General features: G+C 42.3%; 1 protein-coding gene across 1 annotated transcript in view; it reads left to right on the top strand.

Annotated features, from left to right (window-relative positions):
• The window catches only part of LOC106604826 (dedicator of cytokinesis protein 2), a 153,788-nt gene that overhangs the window by 105,511 nt on the left and 27,501 nt on the right, over window positions 1-20,776 (top strand). Inside the window, exons 27-28 of the mRNA XM_045718221.1 lie at window positions 17,250-17,348; window positions 17,509-17,603. Coding sequence (XP_045574177.1) covers window positions 17,250-17,348; window positions 17,509-17,603 — 194 coding nt within the window. The remainder of the gene's footprint in view (window positions 1-17,249; window positions 17,349-17,508; window positions 17,604-20,776) is intronic.

Genomic DNA, 20,776 nt, shown 5'->3' with positions numbered 1-20,776 from the left:
AAGATATACATAAATATAGTAAGATAAAAATAGACATAGATAGATATACATAGATATAGATAGATATACATAGATATAGTAAGATATAGAAAGATATGGTAAGATATAGAAAGATATAGTAAAATATAGATAGATATAGTAAAATACATATAGATAGATAGATAGATAGATAGATAGATAGATAGATAGATAGATAGATAGATAGATAGATAGATAGATAGATAGATAGATAGATAGATAGATAGATAGATAGATAGATAGATAGATAGATAGATAGATAGATAGATAGATAGATAGATAGATAGATAGATAGATAGATAGATAGATAGATAGATAGATAGATAGGCATAGTAAGATATAGATAGATATAGATAGATATAGATAGATATAGATAAATATAGTAAGTTATAGATAGATATAGTAAGACATATATAGATATAGATAGATATAGTAAGATATAGATAGATATAATAAGACATATACATATCGATAGATATAGTAAGATATAGATAGATATAATAAGACATATACATATAGATAGATATAGTAAGATATAGATAGATATACATAAATATAAATAGATATAGATTGATATAGTAAGATATAGATAGATATAATAAGACATATAGATATAGATAGATGTAAACTTCTGACCCACTGGAATTGTGATACAGTGAATTATAAGTGAAATAATATCTGTAAACAATTGTTGGTAAAATTACTTGTGTCATGCACAAAGTAGATGTCCTAAACTACTTGCCAAAACTATAGTTTGTTAACAAGAAATGTGTGGAGTGGTTGAAAAACAAGTTTTGATGACTCCAATCTAAGTTTATGTAAACTTCCGACTTCAACTGTATATCTTACTATAGTTATCTTTATCTTACTATATCTATCTATATCTCTCTATATCTTACTATATCTACGTTATCTATATCTGTCTATATCTCTTTACATCTTACCATAACTATCTATATCTAAATCTCTCTATTTCTTACTTCATATATCTATATCTGTCTATATCTCTTTATATCTCTCCATATCTTACTGTATCTATCTATATCTACAGTGAGGGAAAAAGTTTTTGATCCCCTGCTGATTTTGTACGTTTGCCCACTGACAAAGAAATGATCAGTCTATAATTTTAATGGTAGGTTTATTTGAACAGTGAGAGACAGAATAACAACAAACAATTCCAGAAAAACGCATGTCAAAAATGTTATAAATTGATTTGCATTTTAATGAGGGAAATAAGTATTTGAGCCCCTCTCAATCAGAAAGAGTTCTGGCTCCCAGGTGTCTTTTATACAGGTAACGAGCTGAGATTAGGAGCACACTCTTAAAGGGAGTGCTCCTAATCTCAGTTTGTTAATTGTATAAAGGACACCTGTCCACAGAAGCAATCAATCAATCAGATTCCAAACTCTCCACCATGGCCAAGACCAAAGAGCTCTCCAAGGATGTCAGGGACATGATTGTAGACCTACACAAGGCTGGAATGGGCTACAAGACCATCGCCAAGTAGTTTGGTGAGAAGGTGACAACAGTTGGTGCGATTATTCGCAAATGGACGAAACACAAAAGAACTGTCAATCACCCTCGGCCTGGGGCTCCATGCAAGTTCTCACCTCGTGGAATTGCAATGATCATGAGAACGGTGAGGAATCAGCCCAGAACTACACAGGAGGATCTTGTCAATGATCTCAAGGCAGCTGGGACCATAGTCACCAAGAAAACAATTGGTAACACACTACGCCGTGAAGGACTGAAATCCTGCAGCGCCCACAAGGTCCCACTGCTCGAGAAAGCACATATACATGCCCGTCTGAAGTTTGCCAATGAACATCTGAATGATTCAGACGACAACTGGGTGAAAGTGTTGTGGTCAGATGAGACCAAAATGGAGCTCTTTGGCATCAACTCAACTCGCCGTGTTTGGAGGAGGAGGAAGGCTGCCTATGACCCCAAGAACACCATCCCCACCGTCAAACATGGAGGTGGAAACATTATGCTTTGGGGGTGTTTTTCTGCTAAGGGGACAGGACAACTTCACCGCATCAAAGGGACGATGGACGGGGCCATGTACCGTCAAATCTTGGGTGAGAACCTCCTTCCCTCAGCCAGGGCATTGAAAATGGGTCGTGGATGGTAATTCCAGCATGACAATGACCCAAAACACACGGCCAAGACAACAAAGGAGTGGCTCAAGAAGAAGCACATTAAGGTCCTGGAGTGGCCTAGCCAGTCTCCAGACCGTAATCCCATAGAAAATCTGTGGAGGGAGCTGAAGGTTCGAGTTGCCAAACGTCAGCCTCAAAACCTTATTGACTTGGAGAAGCTCTGCAAAGAGGAGTGGGACATAATCCCTCCTGTGATGTGTGCAAACCTGTTGCCCAACTACAAGAAACGTCTGACCTCTGTGATTGCCAACAACGGTTTTGCCACCAAGTACAAAGTCATGTTTTGCAGAGGGCCAAATACTTATTTCCCTCATTAAAATGCAAATCAATTTATAACATTTTTGACATGCGTTTTTCTGGATTTTGTTGTTGTTATTCTGTCTCTCACTGTTCATATAAACCTACCATTAAAATTATAGACTGATCATTTCTTTGTCAGTGGGCAAACGTACAAAATCAGCAGAGGATCAAATACTTTTTTCCCTCACTGTATATCTATTTAGATCTTACTATATCTATCTATATCTCTCTATATATTACTATATCTATCCATATCTATATCTCTGTATTTCAGTCTGATGTGTTACATGCTCTGTTACTGATGTCCTTCTGTCTGTGCTTGTCTTACTGTCCCACTTTCTCCCCTTTCTTTCCCCTCTTCTCTCGCTCTCCCTCTCTCACTATTCTCTGTTTCTGGGTCTCAAGTGTCTGAGAAGCTATTTAGGACTCCCCTCGCTCTTTCTCCCCCCTCCTCTCTCTGTTTCTCACCCTTCCTCTCGCTCAGTCTCTCGCGTTCACAAGTGCAAGTTAGAGAGAGGTGACTTGTGAAGGGAGCGTGTGAAAAGAGTTTGAAACAAGAGATGCATACATCAGTAGTTTATCCACTAGAGAGAGGAGAGGGACCTCTCTTGTGACATGGAAAGAGATAGAGGGATGGAGACGAAAGAAAAGAGAGATCATAAGAGAGAAGTCAACTTGTTTTTCTGATTGTTGAATGGTGAATGTTTTTGTGTGTGTTTTTATTCACGGCTTTCTCTTTTTGGAGATTCCCTTGTATAATCAGTGATAAATTGGGGTGTTATGAATCTGTGTGTGTGTTCCCTCGGATGTCCCCTGATAAAGTGTGTATCTGAATGTTCTGACCCCTGCCAAAAATAACCAGTGATGTATGCGACACATAAAAGTTGTCGACTCACCTTGTGTCGAGTTTCAATTGATCTCTGCTGAGATGAGCAGGGGAATAACTGTGTGTGTGCGTGAAGACTGTGTGTGTGTGTGTGTATGCGCATGCGTGCGTGTGTGTCTGTGTAAGTGTTACAATCTATGTAAATAACATTGGTAATGCTGTAAAAAAATAAATAAATTGTGTGCAGATGATACACTATTCAATTGCTCCTTTGGTTGGCCAAGCCTTTTCACATTTTAAGTCTGATTTTCAATCACTGCAGAGGTCACTGTTGGATCTAAAGTTAGGGCTAAATGCAAACAAAACAAAATACATGCTTTTTTCTAGGTCCCATAACCCAGATTTAAAACCTGTTGGGGCTAGGGGGCAGTATTTTCACGGCCGGATGAATAACGTACCCAATTTGAACAGGTTACTACTCTGGCCCAGAAACTAGAATATGCATATTATTAGTATATTTGGATAGAAAACACTCTGAAATTTCTAAAACTGTTTGAATGGTGTCTGTAAGTATAACAGAACTCATATGGCAGGCAAAAACCTGAGAAAAATACAAGCAGGAAATAAAAATCTGGTCCCTGTAGTTTTTTCAAGTCATTGCCAATCAAACACACAGTGACTAAGGATTCATTTTGCACTTCCTAAGGCTTCCACTAGATGTCAACAGTCTTTAGAAAGTTGTTTGAGGCATCTATGATGAACAGAGACCGAATGAGAAGGCTGGGAAGTTGGTAACCCAGGGAAGGACATCACTTCATTGAGAGGAAGCTCTGTTCCAAAACGTTTTTCAAGACACAGGAATGGTCCGGTTGAAATATTACTGAAGTTTCACGTTAAAATGGCCCTAAAGATTGATGCTATGCAACGTTTGACATGTTTGAACGAACGTAAATAGATTTTTTGTTGTTGACTTTTCGTCGTGACATTTTCCTCGCGCGTCCTACATTTTGAGTAGCTTACTGAACGCACTAACAACATGGAGTTATTTGGACATAAATTATGAACTTTATCGAACAAAACAACATTTATTGTGGACCTGGGATTCCTGAAAGTGCCTTCTGATGAAGATTATTAAAGGTAAGTGAATATTTCTAATGTTATTTATGCATTTAGATGACTATAAAATGGCGGCTATCTGTATTGCCTAGTGTATTTTTCTGAGCTCAGTACTCAGATTATTGCAAAGTGTGCTTTTTCAGTAAAGTTATTTTGAAATCTGTCAATGCGGTTGCATTCAGGAGATGTTAATCTATAATTCTTTGAATAACAGTTTAATATTTTATCAACATTTATAATGAGTATTTTTGTAAATTCACCGGCAGTTTTGGGGGAGATACATTTTCTGAATGTAAAATGCTGTTTTTGGATATAAATATGAACTCGATAGAACAAAAAATGCATGTATTGTCTAACATAATGTCCTAGGAGTGTCATCTGATGAAGATTGTCAAAGGTTAGTGCATCATTTTAGCTGGTTTTCTGCTTTTGGTAACGCCTGTTCTTGCATTGAAAATGGCTGTGTGTAATTTTTTGTCTATGTACTCTCCTAACATAATCTAACTTTATGCTTTCGCCGTAAAGCCTCTTTGAAATCGGACAATGTGATTGGATTAAGGAGATTTTTATCTTTCAAATGGTGTAAAATAGTTGATTGTTTGAGAAATTGAAATTATTAGATTTTTGCTGTTTTGAATTTCGCGCCATGTATCTTGTCAAGCAATCCCGTTACCGGGATAAGAACGGGAACGGGTGGCCCCAAGAGGAATTTGTAATGACTAGTTTGAACGGTACACAAATTGAGCGAGTTCCATTGTACACATATTTTGGTATCTGACTTGATGACAAACTGTCATTTAAAAAACATGTCACTGAGCTGGTGAAAAAGTTGAAGTTCAAGGTTGGTTTCTTTTACGTCTGACTTTTGTCAATAGAAAATAAATTGTCCAGGCCACTTTTATGTCTATTTTAGATTATGGTGATATTATCTATCTGCATGCAGCAGCATCTACACTTAAACCACTAGATGCTGTTTTCCATTGTGATGCTTATAGAACTCACCATTGTGTTTTGTATCAAGAAGTGGGTTAGGCGTCTTTGTACGTAAGGAGAGAGTAGCATTTTCTTGTGTTTATCTGCAAAGCACTCATGCGGAAACTTCCTATGTATCTATCGTCATTCATTCCATTTAGACTCACAAATGACAAAACCCGGTCTCAAGCTTGGAGTGGCGCAGCGGTCTAAGGAGCTGCATCTCAGTGCTAGAGGCGTCACTACAGACCCTGGTTTGATTCCAGGCTGTATCACAACCGGCCGTGATTGGGAGTCCCATAGGGTGGCGCACAATTGGCCCAGTGTTGTCCGGGTTAGGTTTTGGTTGGGGTAGGCCATCATTGTAAATAAGAATTTGATCTTAACTGACTTGTGTAGTTAAATAAAGGTCAAATAAAAAAATAACACTGGATGTCCATTCGGTCTCCACAGAGTTGGGAAAAATCTGCTTTTAGTTTTTTTTGTGCCCTTTATTACATTTACATTACATTACATTTAAGTCATTTAGCAGACGCTCTTATCCAGAGCGACTTACAAATTGGTGCATTCACCTTATGATATCCAGTGGAACAACCACTTTACAATAGTGCATCTAAATCTATTAGGGGGGGTCAGAAGGATTACTTTATCCTATCCTAGGTATTCCTTAAAGAGGTGGGGTTTCAGGTGTCTCCGGAAGGTGGTGATTGACTCCGCTGTCCTGGCGTCGTGAGGGAGCTTGTTCCACCATTGGGGTGTCAGAGCAGCGAACAGTTTTGACTGGGCTGAGCGGGAACTGTGCTTCCTCAGAGGTAGGGGGGCCAGCAGGCCAGAGGTGGATGAACGCAGTGCCCTTGTTTGGGTGTAGGGCCTGATCAGAGCCTGAAGGTATGGAGGTGCCTTTATGTGGAACAACTTACAGAGCTCTCTGAAATGATATGTTCTGGTCCCCTTTGGTCAGTTCAGAGCAATGATCGGAGACGTCTGTGTTGATAAATGTGTCTGTTTATTCTTAATATGTTTTGTAATTGTGTATATTGTATGTGTTTGATGTATTAATACAGGACTCACATATAATAGAGACACTCGTCTCAGTATGACTTCCCTGTCAAAATCAAGGTTAAATAAAAAAAAAAGGTTTAAACATTTTTATTCACTACCACCCCCAATGCACAATAATTGCAATTCACCTTTATGTTATGTGCGAGAGGAATCTCACACGTAGACAAACACACACACACACACACATCCTGCACGGCGAGGAGGGCGAGGAGTGTTTTCTCTCTCTAAGCTCTCTGTAATTTGATTTGGAGGATGTTGTGATGAGAAAAGGAGCACATTATTGCAAGACGAGGACAGAGGGAAACAGGGAGGGAGGAGGTAAGGAGGAGTGGAGATGAGGGATGTCATTTTAGGGGTCAGGCTAATGTGTCTAAATTCTATTCCCATTTCTCTCATCTCAGACTCTCTCCCTGTCGTTTCCTTATTCCCCTCTCCTCCCCCACCCATCCATCACTCCCTTCCTCCTTCCCTCGCTAAGTATCTCAGGGCATTAGTCGGGGTTGTTAGAAAAAGGGCTTGATAGACCTCTTTGTACCTGACGGAGAGACGTTGAGCTGTGAAGTCATTGATCTGTCTAATCAGTACGCTCTGACATGCAAACACACCAGCTGATTACACTGCTCCTATCCTACCCGCCTCTCTCAAACCCTCTCTCTCTCACTATCCCTCGCTAACTCTCTCCCTGTGGCTCACTCTAACTCTCCCCCATCCTCCTTCATTCAACAAAAACCCAGGTGAGGGAGAGAGGAGAGAAAAAAGAGAGAATGTGGCAGAGAGAGAATGTGGCAGAGATAATTGAATGACAAGAAGGGCCTCTTCTGTCCTGCGGTGTGGTTGATTGCATATCTCGCTGCATGACTCAGTCTAAAATAACATTTGTGTGTGTCTCTCTCTCTCTTTTTGTAAGTGCACACATTTGTCTCGGTCTCTGTATTCATGTCTCCTGTCTGTTTCTCTGTCTGCCTGTCTGTCTGCCTGTTGGTATTAGGTGCAATTGTATTATTTTGTGTGGATCTGTTTTTCTTAAGATGCATTATTCTCTACTGACAAAATCGTGTAGATTAATGTTCTGTCCTCAACAAGAACTCACGGTTTGACCAAATTGACTCCAGATTCCGACGTTTGTCCACATTTCTCCAAATGTTAAATTTAGAAGTTGCTCTAAACATCCAATTTGTTGATGTTTTGGACACCCTGGGATGCTCCTCCTGCTGCGGCTGCTGCTGTCACCGGCGTTTTGCGGCTGGTTAAGTTTAGTCACTGATTCCGAAAGGTTAAGTTAAGAGTTAAGGTTTGGTATAGGGTTCAAACAAAAACAACTCCAAGGTTAAGTTTAGGCAGTCATTCTGAATGGTTAAGTTAAGGGTTAAGGTTTAGGATAGGGCTGCATTATTTATTTAAATAAAACAAGTGCCTAACACTGGGATTATACACGCGACCGTCGGAGCCGGAGCTCGTGGCTTATGCCCATCCGCCACCCTTGTTCACAGCGCCCTAGCGAAACCCAAGCCTACTTGATGGTAAAACAGCTCACCGTTGACCCTAGTGGCCGGTTTTGAAGGCATCTCCTGACCGATGTCGGATTTCTAAATGGATCTTGAGCGACCTGGCTGCTGTCCTGCTGAAATCTGTCTTTGATTTTAGTTCTATAAAAGAGAAAGGGGGTAAGGGGGATGGAGACAGACAGATGAATGGATAGAAAGAGAATGAGAAAGAGAGGAGGGAGCAAAATCCCCAGCCGAGCATCTGTGTCCTGCTTTTTCAATAATCTCTTGGCAGTTACATAAGATCCTGGACAGGACTAGAGCTGTGTGTGTGTGTGTGTGTGTGTGTGTGTGTGTGTGTGTGTGTGTGTGTGTGTGTGTGTGTGTGTGTGTGTGTGTGTGTGTGTGTGTGTGTGTGTGTGTGTGTGTGTGTGTGTGTTTTGGAGGGTGGGTAAAGAGATTGAGGACTGTGTTAATTTCTCAGAGACTACCAATTACAGGGAAGTAAGCCAATGAACTGCTGGCCCCAACCCCCCTCCCCCACAAACTCTATCTAGGATAGACCGTCAATATGTAGTGAACTCACTACTTGTTTGTTTGTGCTCTCGCACTGCCTCTGTTACGTTTGTGTCTGTGTCTTCATAGTGTGTGTGTGTGCGCGCGTGCGTGCATGTAGTTTATCCTGTTGATAATCCTATTAGTAATCAGCCGTCCTCACTTGAACACTTTCAGAGAGGGAGAAGGACAGAAAGAGAGAGAGAGCTCTAGAAGTTGAGCTGAGTTATTTGAGTGTTTGAAGTTGAGTCTTGGGGAGGATTTGTTTGGTTGTTTGCTGTTCTGTGTGTGAATGTGTGCTTTTCATTTGTGTCTTTGTTTTGTCTGTGCGTGTATACGCGTGTCTGTGCATGTATACGTGTATCTGTGCGTGTATACGTGTGTCTGTGAGTGTATACATGTGTCTTTGCGTGTATACGTGTGTCTGTGCGTGTATACATGTGTCTTTGCGTGTATACGTGTGTCTGTGCGTGTATACATGTGTCTTTGCGTGTATACGTGTATCTGTGCGTGTATACATGTGTCTTTGCGTGTATACGTGTGTCTGTGCGTGTATATGTGTGTCTGTGCATGTATACGTGTGTCTGTGCGTGTATACGTGTGTCTGTGCGTGTATACGTGTGTCTGTGCGTGTATACATGTGTCTTTGCGTGTATACGTGTATCTGTGCGTGTATACATGTGTATTTGCGTGTATACGTGTATCTGTGCGTGTATACATGTGTCTTTGCGTGTATACGTGTGTCTGTGCGTGCGCGCTTATGTGCCGGACACATCAAGCATTCGGGTTGGCAGCGGTGTCACAGTAAACACACAGAGCACACAACCTTTTTTTCAGTTCAGACAGAGGAGGGGAGGGGAGGGGTTGGGGAGGGGTGGCACAATGGAAGAAACGAGGGGAAGAGATGAAAGAGGTTGGATCTTGACAGGGTGTCTGGTGTCATGTTCTACCAGGGAGAGATAGAGGGATAAGCAGCACGTTGCTCACATAGCTGAAATATCACTTCCTAATTAAAGCTTTATGTAACCAACATTACCCACAGAGACGCTGTCTGAATGTGTGTGTGTGTGTGTGTGTGTGTGTGTGTGTGTGTGTGTGTGTATGTGTATGTGTGTGTCAGCGTGTCTGAATGTGTTTGTGTCTGTTTCTATATGCGTGTGTCTTTCTGTGTGTCTGAGGCTGTGTGTCTGAATCAACACGCTCTCACAGTCTCACTGCAGAATCAGACGTCCAAATGTGACGTCCAAACGTCACATTTCTAGGCATTAAATTCTGAATGGTTAAAGGCCCCCACCAGTGGGTGATACCACCCCTATTTTAACATAATTCCTGCCCTAGAGCGTAAGTACTCGCTAACGTTCCACCTCTGAAGAATGATGCAGGCCACTTATACATATTCACGAATTGGGGTGGGATAGAACGACGTGGTGATTTCCACGTGGAGTGGAGAAAAATCAACAAATAGGGAACTGACAGCTGTCAGTGTAGCTAGTTAGCATGCTACCCTTAGCTAGCTATGCTATCTTGCTGGCCTTATCTACAGTATTCATACCCCTTGACTTATTCCACATTTTGTTGTGTTACAGCCTGAATTCAAAATATTTGTTTCTCTCTCACCCATCTACACACAATACCTCCAAATGACAAAGCAAAAACATGTTTTAAAATGTTTTACAAATGTATTTAAAATTAAATACAGAAATATCAAATTTACATAAGTATTCACATGCCTGAGTTAATACTTTGTAGATGCACTATTGGAGTCTTTCTAGGTATGTCTCTAAGATATTTACACACCTGGATTGTGCAACATTTGCCCATTATTCTTTTCAAAATTCTTCAAGTTGTCAGATTGGTTTTTGATCATTGCTAGACAATCATTTTCTGGTCTTGCCATAGATTTTCATGTAGATTTAACTCACAACTGTAACTCAGCCATTTAGGAACATTCACTGTATTCTTGGTAAGCAACTCCAGTGTAGATTTGGCCTTGTGTTTTAGGTTATTGTCCTGCTGAAAGGTAAATTCATCTCCCATTGTCTGGTGGAACCAGGTTTTCCTCTTGGATTTTGCCTGTGCTTTTTTATCCTGAAAAACTCCCCAGTCCTTAACGATTACAAGCATAACCGTGCTTGAATGTATGAAGTGTGGTACTCTGTGATGTTCTGTGTTGGATTTGCCCCAAACAATATGCTTGATATTCAGGACAAAAAGTTACTTTCTTTGCCACATTTTTTGCAGTATTACTTTAGTGCCTTGTTGCAAACAATATTTTGGAATATTGTTATCCTCAGTTTTATCCTATCACAGCCTTAACTCTGTAACTGTTTTAAAGTCACTATTGGCCTCATGGTGAAATCCCTGAGAGGTTTCCTTCCTCTCCGGCAACTGAATTAGGAAGGAGGTCTGTATCTTTGTAGTGACTGGATGTATTGATACACCATCCAGTGTGTAATCAATAACTTCTCCATGCTCAAAGGGGTATTCAATGTCTGCTTTCTTTGTTTTATCCATCTACCAATAGGTGCCCTTCTTTGCGAGGCATAGGAAAACCTCCCTGGTCTTTGTGGTTGAATTTGTGTTTGAAATTCACTGCCTGACTGATGGACCTTACAGATAATTGTATGTGTGGGTTATAGAGATGAGGTAGTCAAAAAATCTTGTTAAACACTATTATTAGCGCTCACCGTTGCCCCTAGTGGCCGGGTTTGACGCCATATCCTTACGTCATGCTTACCTCGACGGATGTCTAATTTCGCAGGGGATCCGGAGCGACCTGGCTGGTCTGAATGTGTGCCTGCATTTTTTGGGGTGTTTAACGATGATTAGGCTTTATGTGTGTGTGTGTGTGTGTGTGTGTGTGTGTGTGTGTGTGTGTGTGTGTGTGTGTGTGTGTGTGTGTGTGTGTGTGTGTGTGTGTGTGTGTGTGTGTGTGTGTGTGTGTGTGTGTGTGTGTGTGTGTGTGTGTGTGTGTGTGTGTGTGTGTGTGTGTGTGTGTGTGTGTGTGTGTGTGTTTGTCAGACTGTTGGAGTGTGCTGTGGAGCATTCAGAGAGAATGCAATGCTCCTGTGGTGATTGCTAAAGGGTAGCCCTCCAGGCGTTTCCACTTTCAGGGTTGATATACAACAACATCTCACGGTTTTACCAATTTGGCTTCAGAGTCGTACGTTTATCCACATTTCTCCAAACGTCAAATTTGGACGTTAAGGTTTAAGGTTTGTGATAGGGCAAAAATAATATTGTGTCTACCTCTGGGATGGAATGCGCGACCTTCGGAACAGGAGTCATGGGATTAAGGTTTGGGTTAGGGTTAAAACATAAACATTTTAAATGAGTGTTTACCACTGGGATTGAACAAACAACCTTTGGACCCAAAGTCATCGGATTACACTCATCCACCACCCCCTTCTACAACACCCTAGGAAAACCCAAGCCTATTTGATGGTAAAAGCGTTTACTGTTCACCCTAGTTTTTGAAGGCATTTCCCGATGTCCTCAGGACATGGACAGACATCCAATTTCAAAGTCAATCTTGAGTGATCTGGCTGAGATATGAGAGAACAATGTGCTTCCAGCAGTGGAATATAAATGTGTCTGCGTGTGTGTGTTCCACAGGAGGCTGCTAAGGGGAGAACGGCTCATAGTAATGGCCGGAGTGGAGCAAATGGAATGGCATCAAACACTTGGAAACCATGTGTTTGATGCATTTGATACCATTCCACAACAATTCCGCTCCAGCCATTACCACAAGACCGTTCTCCCCAATTAAAGTTCCACCAACCTCCTGAGGTACGTTCGCGTTTTTATATGTGTGTATGTGTTTATGCATGCATGCAAGTGCACACACACACACACATTCCCATTTATTTTTTTTTTTATTAATCTCTCCGTCTGAAAATATCATCCATCATCTATCACTCCTTCGCTCCCCCTCTCTCATCTTTCAGGCCCCATCCCATCTCACTCCGTCACTACCAACCAGAGATAGACATAAAGACAGATACATAGAGACAGGTATATTTATATATATATACACTGCTCAAAAAAATAAAGGGAACACTAAAATAACACATCCTAGATCTGAATGAATGAAATAATCTTATTAAATACTTTTTTCTTTACATAGTTGAATGTGCTGACAACAAAATCACACAAAAATAATCAATGGAAATCCAATTTATCAACCCATGGAGGTATGGATTTGGAGTCACACTCAAAATTAAAGTGTAAAACGACACTACAGGCTGATCCAACTTTGATGTAATGTCCTTAAAACAAGTCAAAATGAGGCTCAGTAGTGTGCGTGGCCTCCACATGCCTGTATGACCTCCCTACAACGCCTGGGCATGCTCCTGATGAGGTGGCGGATGGTCTCCTGAGGGATCTCCTCCCAGACCTGGACTAAAGCATCCGCCAACTCCTGGACAGTCTGTGATGCAACGTGGCGTTGGTGGATGGAGCGAGACATGATGTCCCAGATGTGCTCAATTGGATTCAGGTCTGGGGAACGGCGGGCCAGTCCATAGCAACAATGCCTTCCTCTTGCAGGAACTGCTGACACACTCCAGCCACATGAGGTCTAGCATTGTCTTGCATTAGGAGGAACCCAGGGCCAACCGCACCAGCATATGGTCTCACAAGGGGTCTGAGGATCTCGTCTCGGTACCTAATGGCAGTCAGGCTACCTCTGGCGAGCACATGGAGGGCTGTGCCGCCCCCCAAAGAAATGCCACCCCACACCATGACTGACCCACCGCCAAACCGGTCATGCTGGAGGATGTTGCAGGCAGCAGAACGTTCTCCACGGCGTCTCCAGACTCTGTCATGTCTGTCACATGTGCTCAGTGTGAACCTGCTTTCATCTGTAAAGAGCACAGGGCGCCAGTGGCGAATTTGACAATCTTGGTGTTCTCTGGCAAATGCCAAACGTCCTGCACGGTGTTGGGCTGTAAGCACAACCCCCACCTGTGGACGTCGGGCCCTCATACCAGCCTCATGGAGTCTGTTTCTGACCGTTTGAGCAGACACATGCACATTTGTGGCCTGCTGGAGGTCATTTTGCAGGGCTCTGGCAGTGCTCCTCCGATCCTCCTTGCACAAAGGCGGAGGTAGCGGTCCTGCTACTGGGTTGTTGCCCTCCTACGGCCTCCTCCACGTCTCCTGATGTACTGGCCTGTCTCCTGGTAGCGCCTCCATGCTCTGGACACATCGCTGACAGACACAGCAAACCTTCTTGCCACAGCTCACATTGATGTGCCATCCTGGATGAGCTGCACTACCTGAGTCACTTGTGTGGGTTGTAGACTCCGTCTCATGCTACCACTGGAGTGAAAGCACTGCCAGCATTCAAAAGTGACCAAAACATCAGCCAGGAAGCATAGGAACTGAGAAGTGGTCTGTGGTTACCACCTGCAGAACCACTCCTTTATTGGGGGTGTCTTGCTAATTGCCTATAATTTACACCCGTTGTCTATTCGATTTGCACAACAGCATGTGAAATTTATTGTTAATTAGTGTTGCTTCCTAAGTGGACAGTTTGATTTCACAGAAGTGTGATTGACTTGGAGTTACATTGTGTTGTTTAAGTGTTCCCTTTATTTTTTTGAGCAGTGTATATATACAGTATATAAAGTATTCAGATCCCTTGTCTTTTTCCACATTTTGTTACGTTACAGCCTTATTCTAAAATTGATTAAATAAATAAGAATCCTCAGCAATCATCACACATTATCCCATAATGACGAAGCGAAAAAAAGCTTTTTGCAAATGTGTTAAAAATAAAAAACAGAAATACCTTATTTACATAAGTATTCAGACCCTTTGCTATGAGACATGAAATTGAGCTCAGGTGCATCCTGTTTCCATTGATCATCCTTGAGATGTTTCTACAACTTGATTGGAGTCCACCTGTGGTAAATTCAATTGATTGGACATGATTTGGAAAGGCACACACCTGTCTATGTAAGGTCCCACAGTTGACAGTGCATGTCAGAGCAAAAACCAAGCCATGAGGTCAAATGAATAGTCCGTAGAGCTCAGAGACAGGACTGTGTGAAGGCACAGATCTGGGGAAGGGTACCAAAAACGTTTTTTGGGTATTGTGTGTAGATTGATGAGGGAAAAAAAGCTATTTAATCAATTTTAGAATAAAGCTGTAACGTAATAAAATGTGAAAAAAGACAAGGGGTCTGAATACTTTCCGCGGGCACTGTATACTGAGAGAGAGCGGCAAAGAGAGAGAAGTGAGCATAGCTTTGCTATTGAGAAAGGCCGCCGAAGGCAGACCTGGCTCTCAAGAGAAGTCAGGCTATGTGCACACTGCCCACAAAATGAGGTGGAAACTGAGCTGCACTTCCTAACCTCCTGCGATATGTATGACCATATTAGAGACACATATTTCCCTCAGATTACACAGACCCACAAAGAATTAGAAAACAAATCAAATGTTGATTAACTCCCCTATCTATTGGGTGAAAAACCACAGTGTGCAATCACAGCAGCAAGATTTGTGACATGTTGCCACAAGAAAAGGACAACCAGTGAACAACCATTGTAAATACAACCCATATTTATTTATTTTCCCTTTTGTACTTGAACTACTTGCACATGACTACAACACTGTATACAGACATAATATGATGTTTGAAATGTCTTTTATTCTTTTGGAACTTGTGTGAGTGTAATATTTACTGTTCACTTTTATTGTTTATTTCACTTTTGTTTATCCATTTCACTTGCCTTGGCAATGTAAACATATGTTTCCCGTGCCTGTAAAGCCCCTTGAATTGAATTAAATTGAGAGAGAGAGGGATAGAAGAGGTGAGCAGATGTGTCTAGAAAGCAGGATGGTACAGTGACAGAGAGAGAAAAGAGGGTGAGAGGACCTAGAGGCGCGGAAAGAGATGGACATATGAGGAGGAGGAAAGGTGACTGAAGAGAGCGAGATGGGGTGGAAGAGGGAGTGATTGAGGGATGATCAGAAAGGTTCTCCTGTCCTTGCTCCTCCCCTCTCTCTGATGTGATTGTGGTGTGGAGAGTTTAACCCTTTATGTGCAGACTCATTACAGCAACCCACTGCGCACAGACGTCAGTTCAACATCTAGTTTTGATTTCCATTTGGTTGAGTTGTCAACTGATGTGAATTCGAAATTCAAACCAACCAACAGATTCACCATGTCATTTGATTTAAGTTAAACGTTTGGTTTGAAAAATACAAAATTCCAATTACGTTGATGACTTTTTGCAAATCCAATCAATCCAAGTTTTCCAAGTTGATTCAATGTCGTCACATTGAATTATTTGGTTGAAATTACGTGGGAACAATGTTGATTCAACCAGTTTTTGCCCAGTGGGAAGACCCATCTTAAATTGGAGATAGGAGAATTATGTTACTGTTAAACATTCCGATTAGTTTGATCCTTCCAGCTAAAAGTCCCAATACCACATATCACTTTGCGTTTGTTTTTGGGGATACATACATTTTTTTACCTGACATTCCCCTTTTAGAATTCTCTGATACAGAGCAGAATTCATGGTTCCTTCAATGACGGCAAGTCACTGAGGCAGCAAAGCATCCCCAAACCATCACACTGCTACTATGAGGTTCGTACTGTGGAATACAGTGTTTGGTTTTCGCCGTACATAACGGGACCCATTTCTCCAAGAAGTCGACTCAAGTTTGCCAAAAAGCATCTGGAAGGACTTAGATGAGCGTCAAGACTCTTTGAAGAATGTTCTATGGATGACATAGGACTCCGGAGCGGTGGAAACGTGTTCTCTGGAGTGATGAATCACGCTTCGCCATCTGACAGTACGACGGACAAATTTGGGTTTGACGGATGGCAGGAAAACGTTACCTGCCCAAATGCATAGTGCCAACTGTAAAGTTTGGTAGAGAAGGAATAATGGTCTGGGGCTTTTTTTCATGATTCGGGCTAGGCCCCTTAGTTCCAGTGAAGGGAAATCTTAATGCTACAGCATACATTGACATTCTAGACGATTCTGTGCTTCCAACTTTGGGGAAGGCACTTTACTGTTTCAGCATGACAATGCCCCATACACAAAGCGAGGTCCATACAGAAATGGTTTGTCAAGATCGGTGTGGAAGAACTTGACTGGCCTGCACAGAGCCCTGACCTCAACCCCATCGAATACGTTTGGAATGAATTGGATAGCCGACTGCGACCCAGGCCTAATCGCCCAAAATCAGTGCCCGACCTCACTAATACTCTTACGGCTGAATGGAATCAAGTCCCCGCAGCAATGTTCCAACATCTAGTGGAAAGCCTTCCCAGAAGAGGGGAGGCTGTTGTAGCAGCAAAGGGGGGACCACTTCCTTATTAATCTCCATGATTTTGGAATGAGATGTTCGACGAGCAGGTGTCTACATACTTTTAGTCGTGTATATGAGTTTTTGTCAAATGTAATTCAAATTGAGAAAATTAAAGTCACATTTTTTTAAATCCACTTTTACATAAAGACCATTTAGATACAATATAATCAATCTACATTAGATTTGTGGGAATATGTTTAAGTCATGATTAATACTGACTGACAGTGGATGTGTAATTCATTACTTTCTCTCTCTTTTCTCTCTTCTCTCTCCTTTCCTCTCTCTCTCTCTTCTTTCTTCTCCATCTTTCTCCTCTCTCTCTTTCCCTCTTCTTTCTTCCCTCTCTTTCCTCTCTCTCTCTCTCTCTCTCTCTCTCTCTCTCTCTCTCTCTCTCTCTCTCACTCTCTCTCTTTCTCTCTCAGTCCAGGGTGGTGGCCTGTATGACGGCCACTCTGAGTCAGATGGATGACAGCCACTACTCCAGCTACCTAGAGACCTTCTCAGGCACCACCGACCTAGTGGTGAGACGTCACACATGCACGCACACATATACACACACACACACACACACACAATGTACACAAGCATGCACACATACACACACACACACCCACACAAGCACGCATGAATGCCTGCATAAATCCACACATCCACACTCACACACTCTCTGTGTTGTTGCAGGACTTCCTGATGGAGACGTTCCTACTGTTCAAGGAACTGATTGGGAAGCACGTCTATCCCTCGGACTGGATGGCCATGATCATGGTGCAGAACAGGTACTACACACACACACATACACACACACACACACACACACACACACACACACACACACACACACACACACACACACACACACACACACACACACACACACACACACACACACACACACACACACACACACACACACACACACACACGAGATGTAGTCTCACCAGATGTAGTCTCACAAATCTGACTTATTTCTGACAATGGTAACATTGTGATTATGGTGCAGAACAGAGACTGTACAAACAGCTGTAGTGTAGAGGAGCAATATAGCGTAGTAGCTGGAGACACAGCTAAGGAGCACGAAGCAGATGGATAATGAACATCAAAACAAAATAATAAGAACATTCTCACACTCTAGTGTACTCTGATTTGTATTGCTGCGGTGTTAGGAAGATATTTGGTGTTTCAGTACAAAGAGTGCCATTTTCTGACTCAAATGACCAAGTAGCTGGGTACAGACTAGTGCTCTCGCATGCTGGCTCAAGTTGATGCAATCAAGTAGCGGTAGGTCAATGGTAATCAAGTCAAATCAAATGCATTTGTCACATGTGCTAAATAGAACAGTTATAGTAGACTTTACCGTGAAATGCTGACTTACTACGAGCCCTTTCCCAATAATGCATTTAAAAAGTAAGAAAATTAGCAACAATTTTTTTTTAATAGTTACACAATAAAAAACAATAACAAGGCTGTATACAAGGAGTACCGGTACCGAGTCAATGTGCAGGGGTATGAGGTAGTATGTACATGGGTATTAGTTGAGGTAGTATGTACATGGGTATTAGTTGAGGTAGTATGTACATGGGTATTAGTTGAGGTAGTATGTAGATGGGTATTAGTTGAGGTAGTATGTACATGGGTATTAGTTGAGGTAGTATGTACATGGGTATTAGTTGAGGTAGTATGTACATGGGTATTAGTTGAGGTAGTATGTACATGGGTATTAGTTGAGGTAGTATGTACATGGGTATTAGTTGAGGTAGTATGTACATGGGTATTAGTTGAGGTAGTATGTACATGTAGTTATGGGTAAAAGTGAGTGTGTATGTGTGTGCATGTGTGTGTCTGTGGTGTCAATATGCATGCGCGTGTATGTGTGTTTTTTTTGTGTGTGAGTGTACAGTATGTGGTGTGTGTGTGTGTGTGTGTGTGTGTGTGTGTGTGTGTGTGTGTGTGTGTGTGTGTGTGTGTGTGTGTGTGTGTGTGTGTGTAGAGTCCAGTGAGTGTATATAGAGTCAGTGTATGAGAGCCAGTGCAAAAAAAGGATCAATGCAAATAGTAATTTGATTAACTGTTCAGCAGTCTTATGACTTGGGGCTAAAAGCTGTTCTGGAAGCCTTTTGGTCCCAGACTTGGCGTTCTGGTACCGCTTGCCGTGCGGTTGCAGAGTGTACAGTCTATGGCTTGAATGGCTGGAGGTCCTGGATGGCAGGGCCATCCACACCACCCTCTGTAGCGCCTTGTGGTTGGATGCCAAGCAGTTGCCATACCAAGAGGTGATGCAGCCAGTCAATCTTTTCAGCCTCCTTATGGGGAAGAGGCGTTATCGTGCCTTCTTCACGACTGTGTTGGTGTGTGTGGACCATGTGAATTGCTTAGTGATGTGGACACCGAGGAACTTGAAGCTCACGACCAGCTCCACTACAGCCCCGTCGATGTGGTAGGGGGTGAGCTCGGCCCTTCTTTTCCTGTAGTCCATGATCAGCTCCTTTGTTTTGCTGACGTTGAGGGAAAAGTTGGTATCACTGACCTCCTCCCTATAGGCTGTTTCATCGTCGACGGTTATCAGGCCTACCACCGTCATGTCATCAGTAAACTTAATGATGGTGTGGCAGTCGTGGTTGATCAGGGAGTACAGGAGGGGACTAAACACACAACCCTGAGGGCCCCCCGTGTTGAGTGTCAGCATGGCGGATGTGTTGTTGCCTACCCTCACCACCTGGGGGTGGCACGTCAGAAAGTCCAGGATCTAGTTGCAGAGCGAGGTGTTTAGTCCCAGGATGGGCACTATGCTGTTGAATGCTGAGCTGTAGTCAATGAACAACAGTCTCACATAGTTGGGAGAGGGCAGAACTGGGATTTACATCCTAAATCCCAGTTCAGATACACAAGATGAGACACAACGGTCATAAGGAGTTTTAGAACAAAGTTAGTTTGATCTGAACAGTCTAGTTTTAGAACATCTCATGTCGTCAACTGGAGTTTCCAAGATTCGGCATGTGAAACCTTTAGCTAAGGTCTTGTGACGAGACGGACCCATTTAGCCAGAGACCGTTATGCTAGTGTTCCGTGTTCAGCCAAGCAGCTAGTTAGCTAGCCAAGAAGAGAGCTACTGTAGCTAGCTATTTTGCTGCACAGTCACAAAGTGTACCCTGTTTCTGGTGCATGTATTTCATGACAATCGTTTGCTGCAACACGTTGCTACGAGTAGTGGCAGCTTTGTTTCAAAGTTTCATCACGTCAATGTTAAGATTCCCCGTTACCGTGGAAACTGTCTCAATCGCATGCCTAGTCTCCTTGATCTAAATGCCTTGTCTTTAGTCAGCTGTTGTACAACACAACATTCTAAAACTGGCTAGTTTTATCTTGTCTTGGCTCGTGTCGGCTGTTGTATCTGAACTGGAGGCCGACGTTGTCTCATTAACAACAGGGGTCGCTGGGCCAACGTTTTAAGATATTTACTCCAAAAAGTTTAAAAAATGCAACTGATATTCCATTCTGTTACATTAGGTCCACAGTGAGCAGATGTGTTGTTGCTGTGGACTGTAGCTTCTACAGGATTTGTCATGTCCCTAGGCTGTAAGGGACTGTTTATCCTATGAGACCAGACAAGGCCTTAGATAACACAAGATGATACTAGCCCTGAGATACTTAGGTGGGGGGGGGAGACAGAGAGATTTCCACAGGCCAAGGATATCCGATAGCACAGTGCAGAGAGAGAGGGCGAGAGAGAGAGAGAGATAAAGAGAAGGTGGGAGAGAGCGGACAAGAGAAAGAGATAGATGGAGAGAGAGAAGATAAGGATGAGTGGACACGGATTAATAAGGGAAGGATGAAGAGATAGAGTGTTTCCTAGAGAGAAACGATAGAGAGGTCTGATGGAGGGAGCAATCAGTTCTTTTACAGGATCAAAAAGATAGCCTTTCTCTTTCAAGCACAATCTAAGGGAAGATAG

This window comes from Salmo salar, chromosome ssa05, assembly GCF_905237065.1.
Source record: "Salmo salar chromosome ssa05, Ssal_v3.1, whole genome shotgun sequence".
In the NCBI taxonomy this organism is placed as follows: Eukaryota; Metazoa; Chordata; class Actinopteri; order Salmoniformes; family Salmonidae; genus Salmo; species Salmo salar.
Note: the sequence above shows the minus strand (reverse complement) of the source record. Positions and strands in the feature narration are given on the sequence as shown.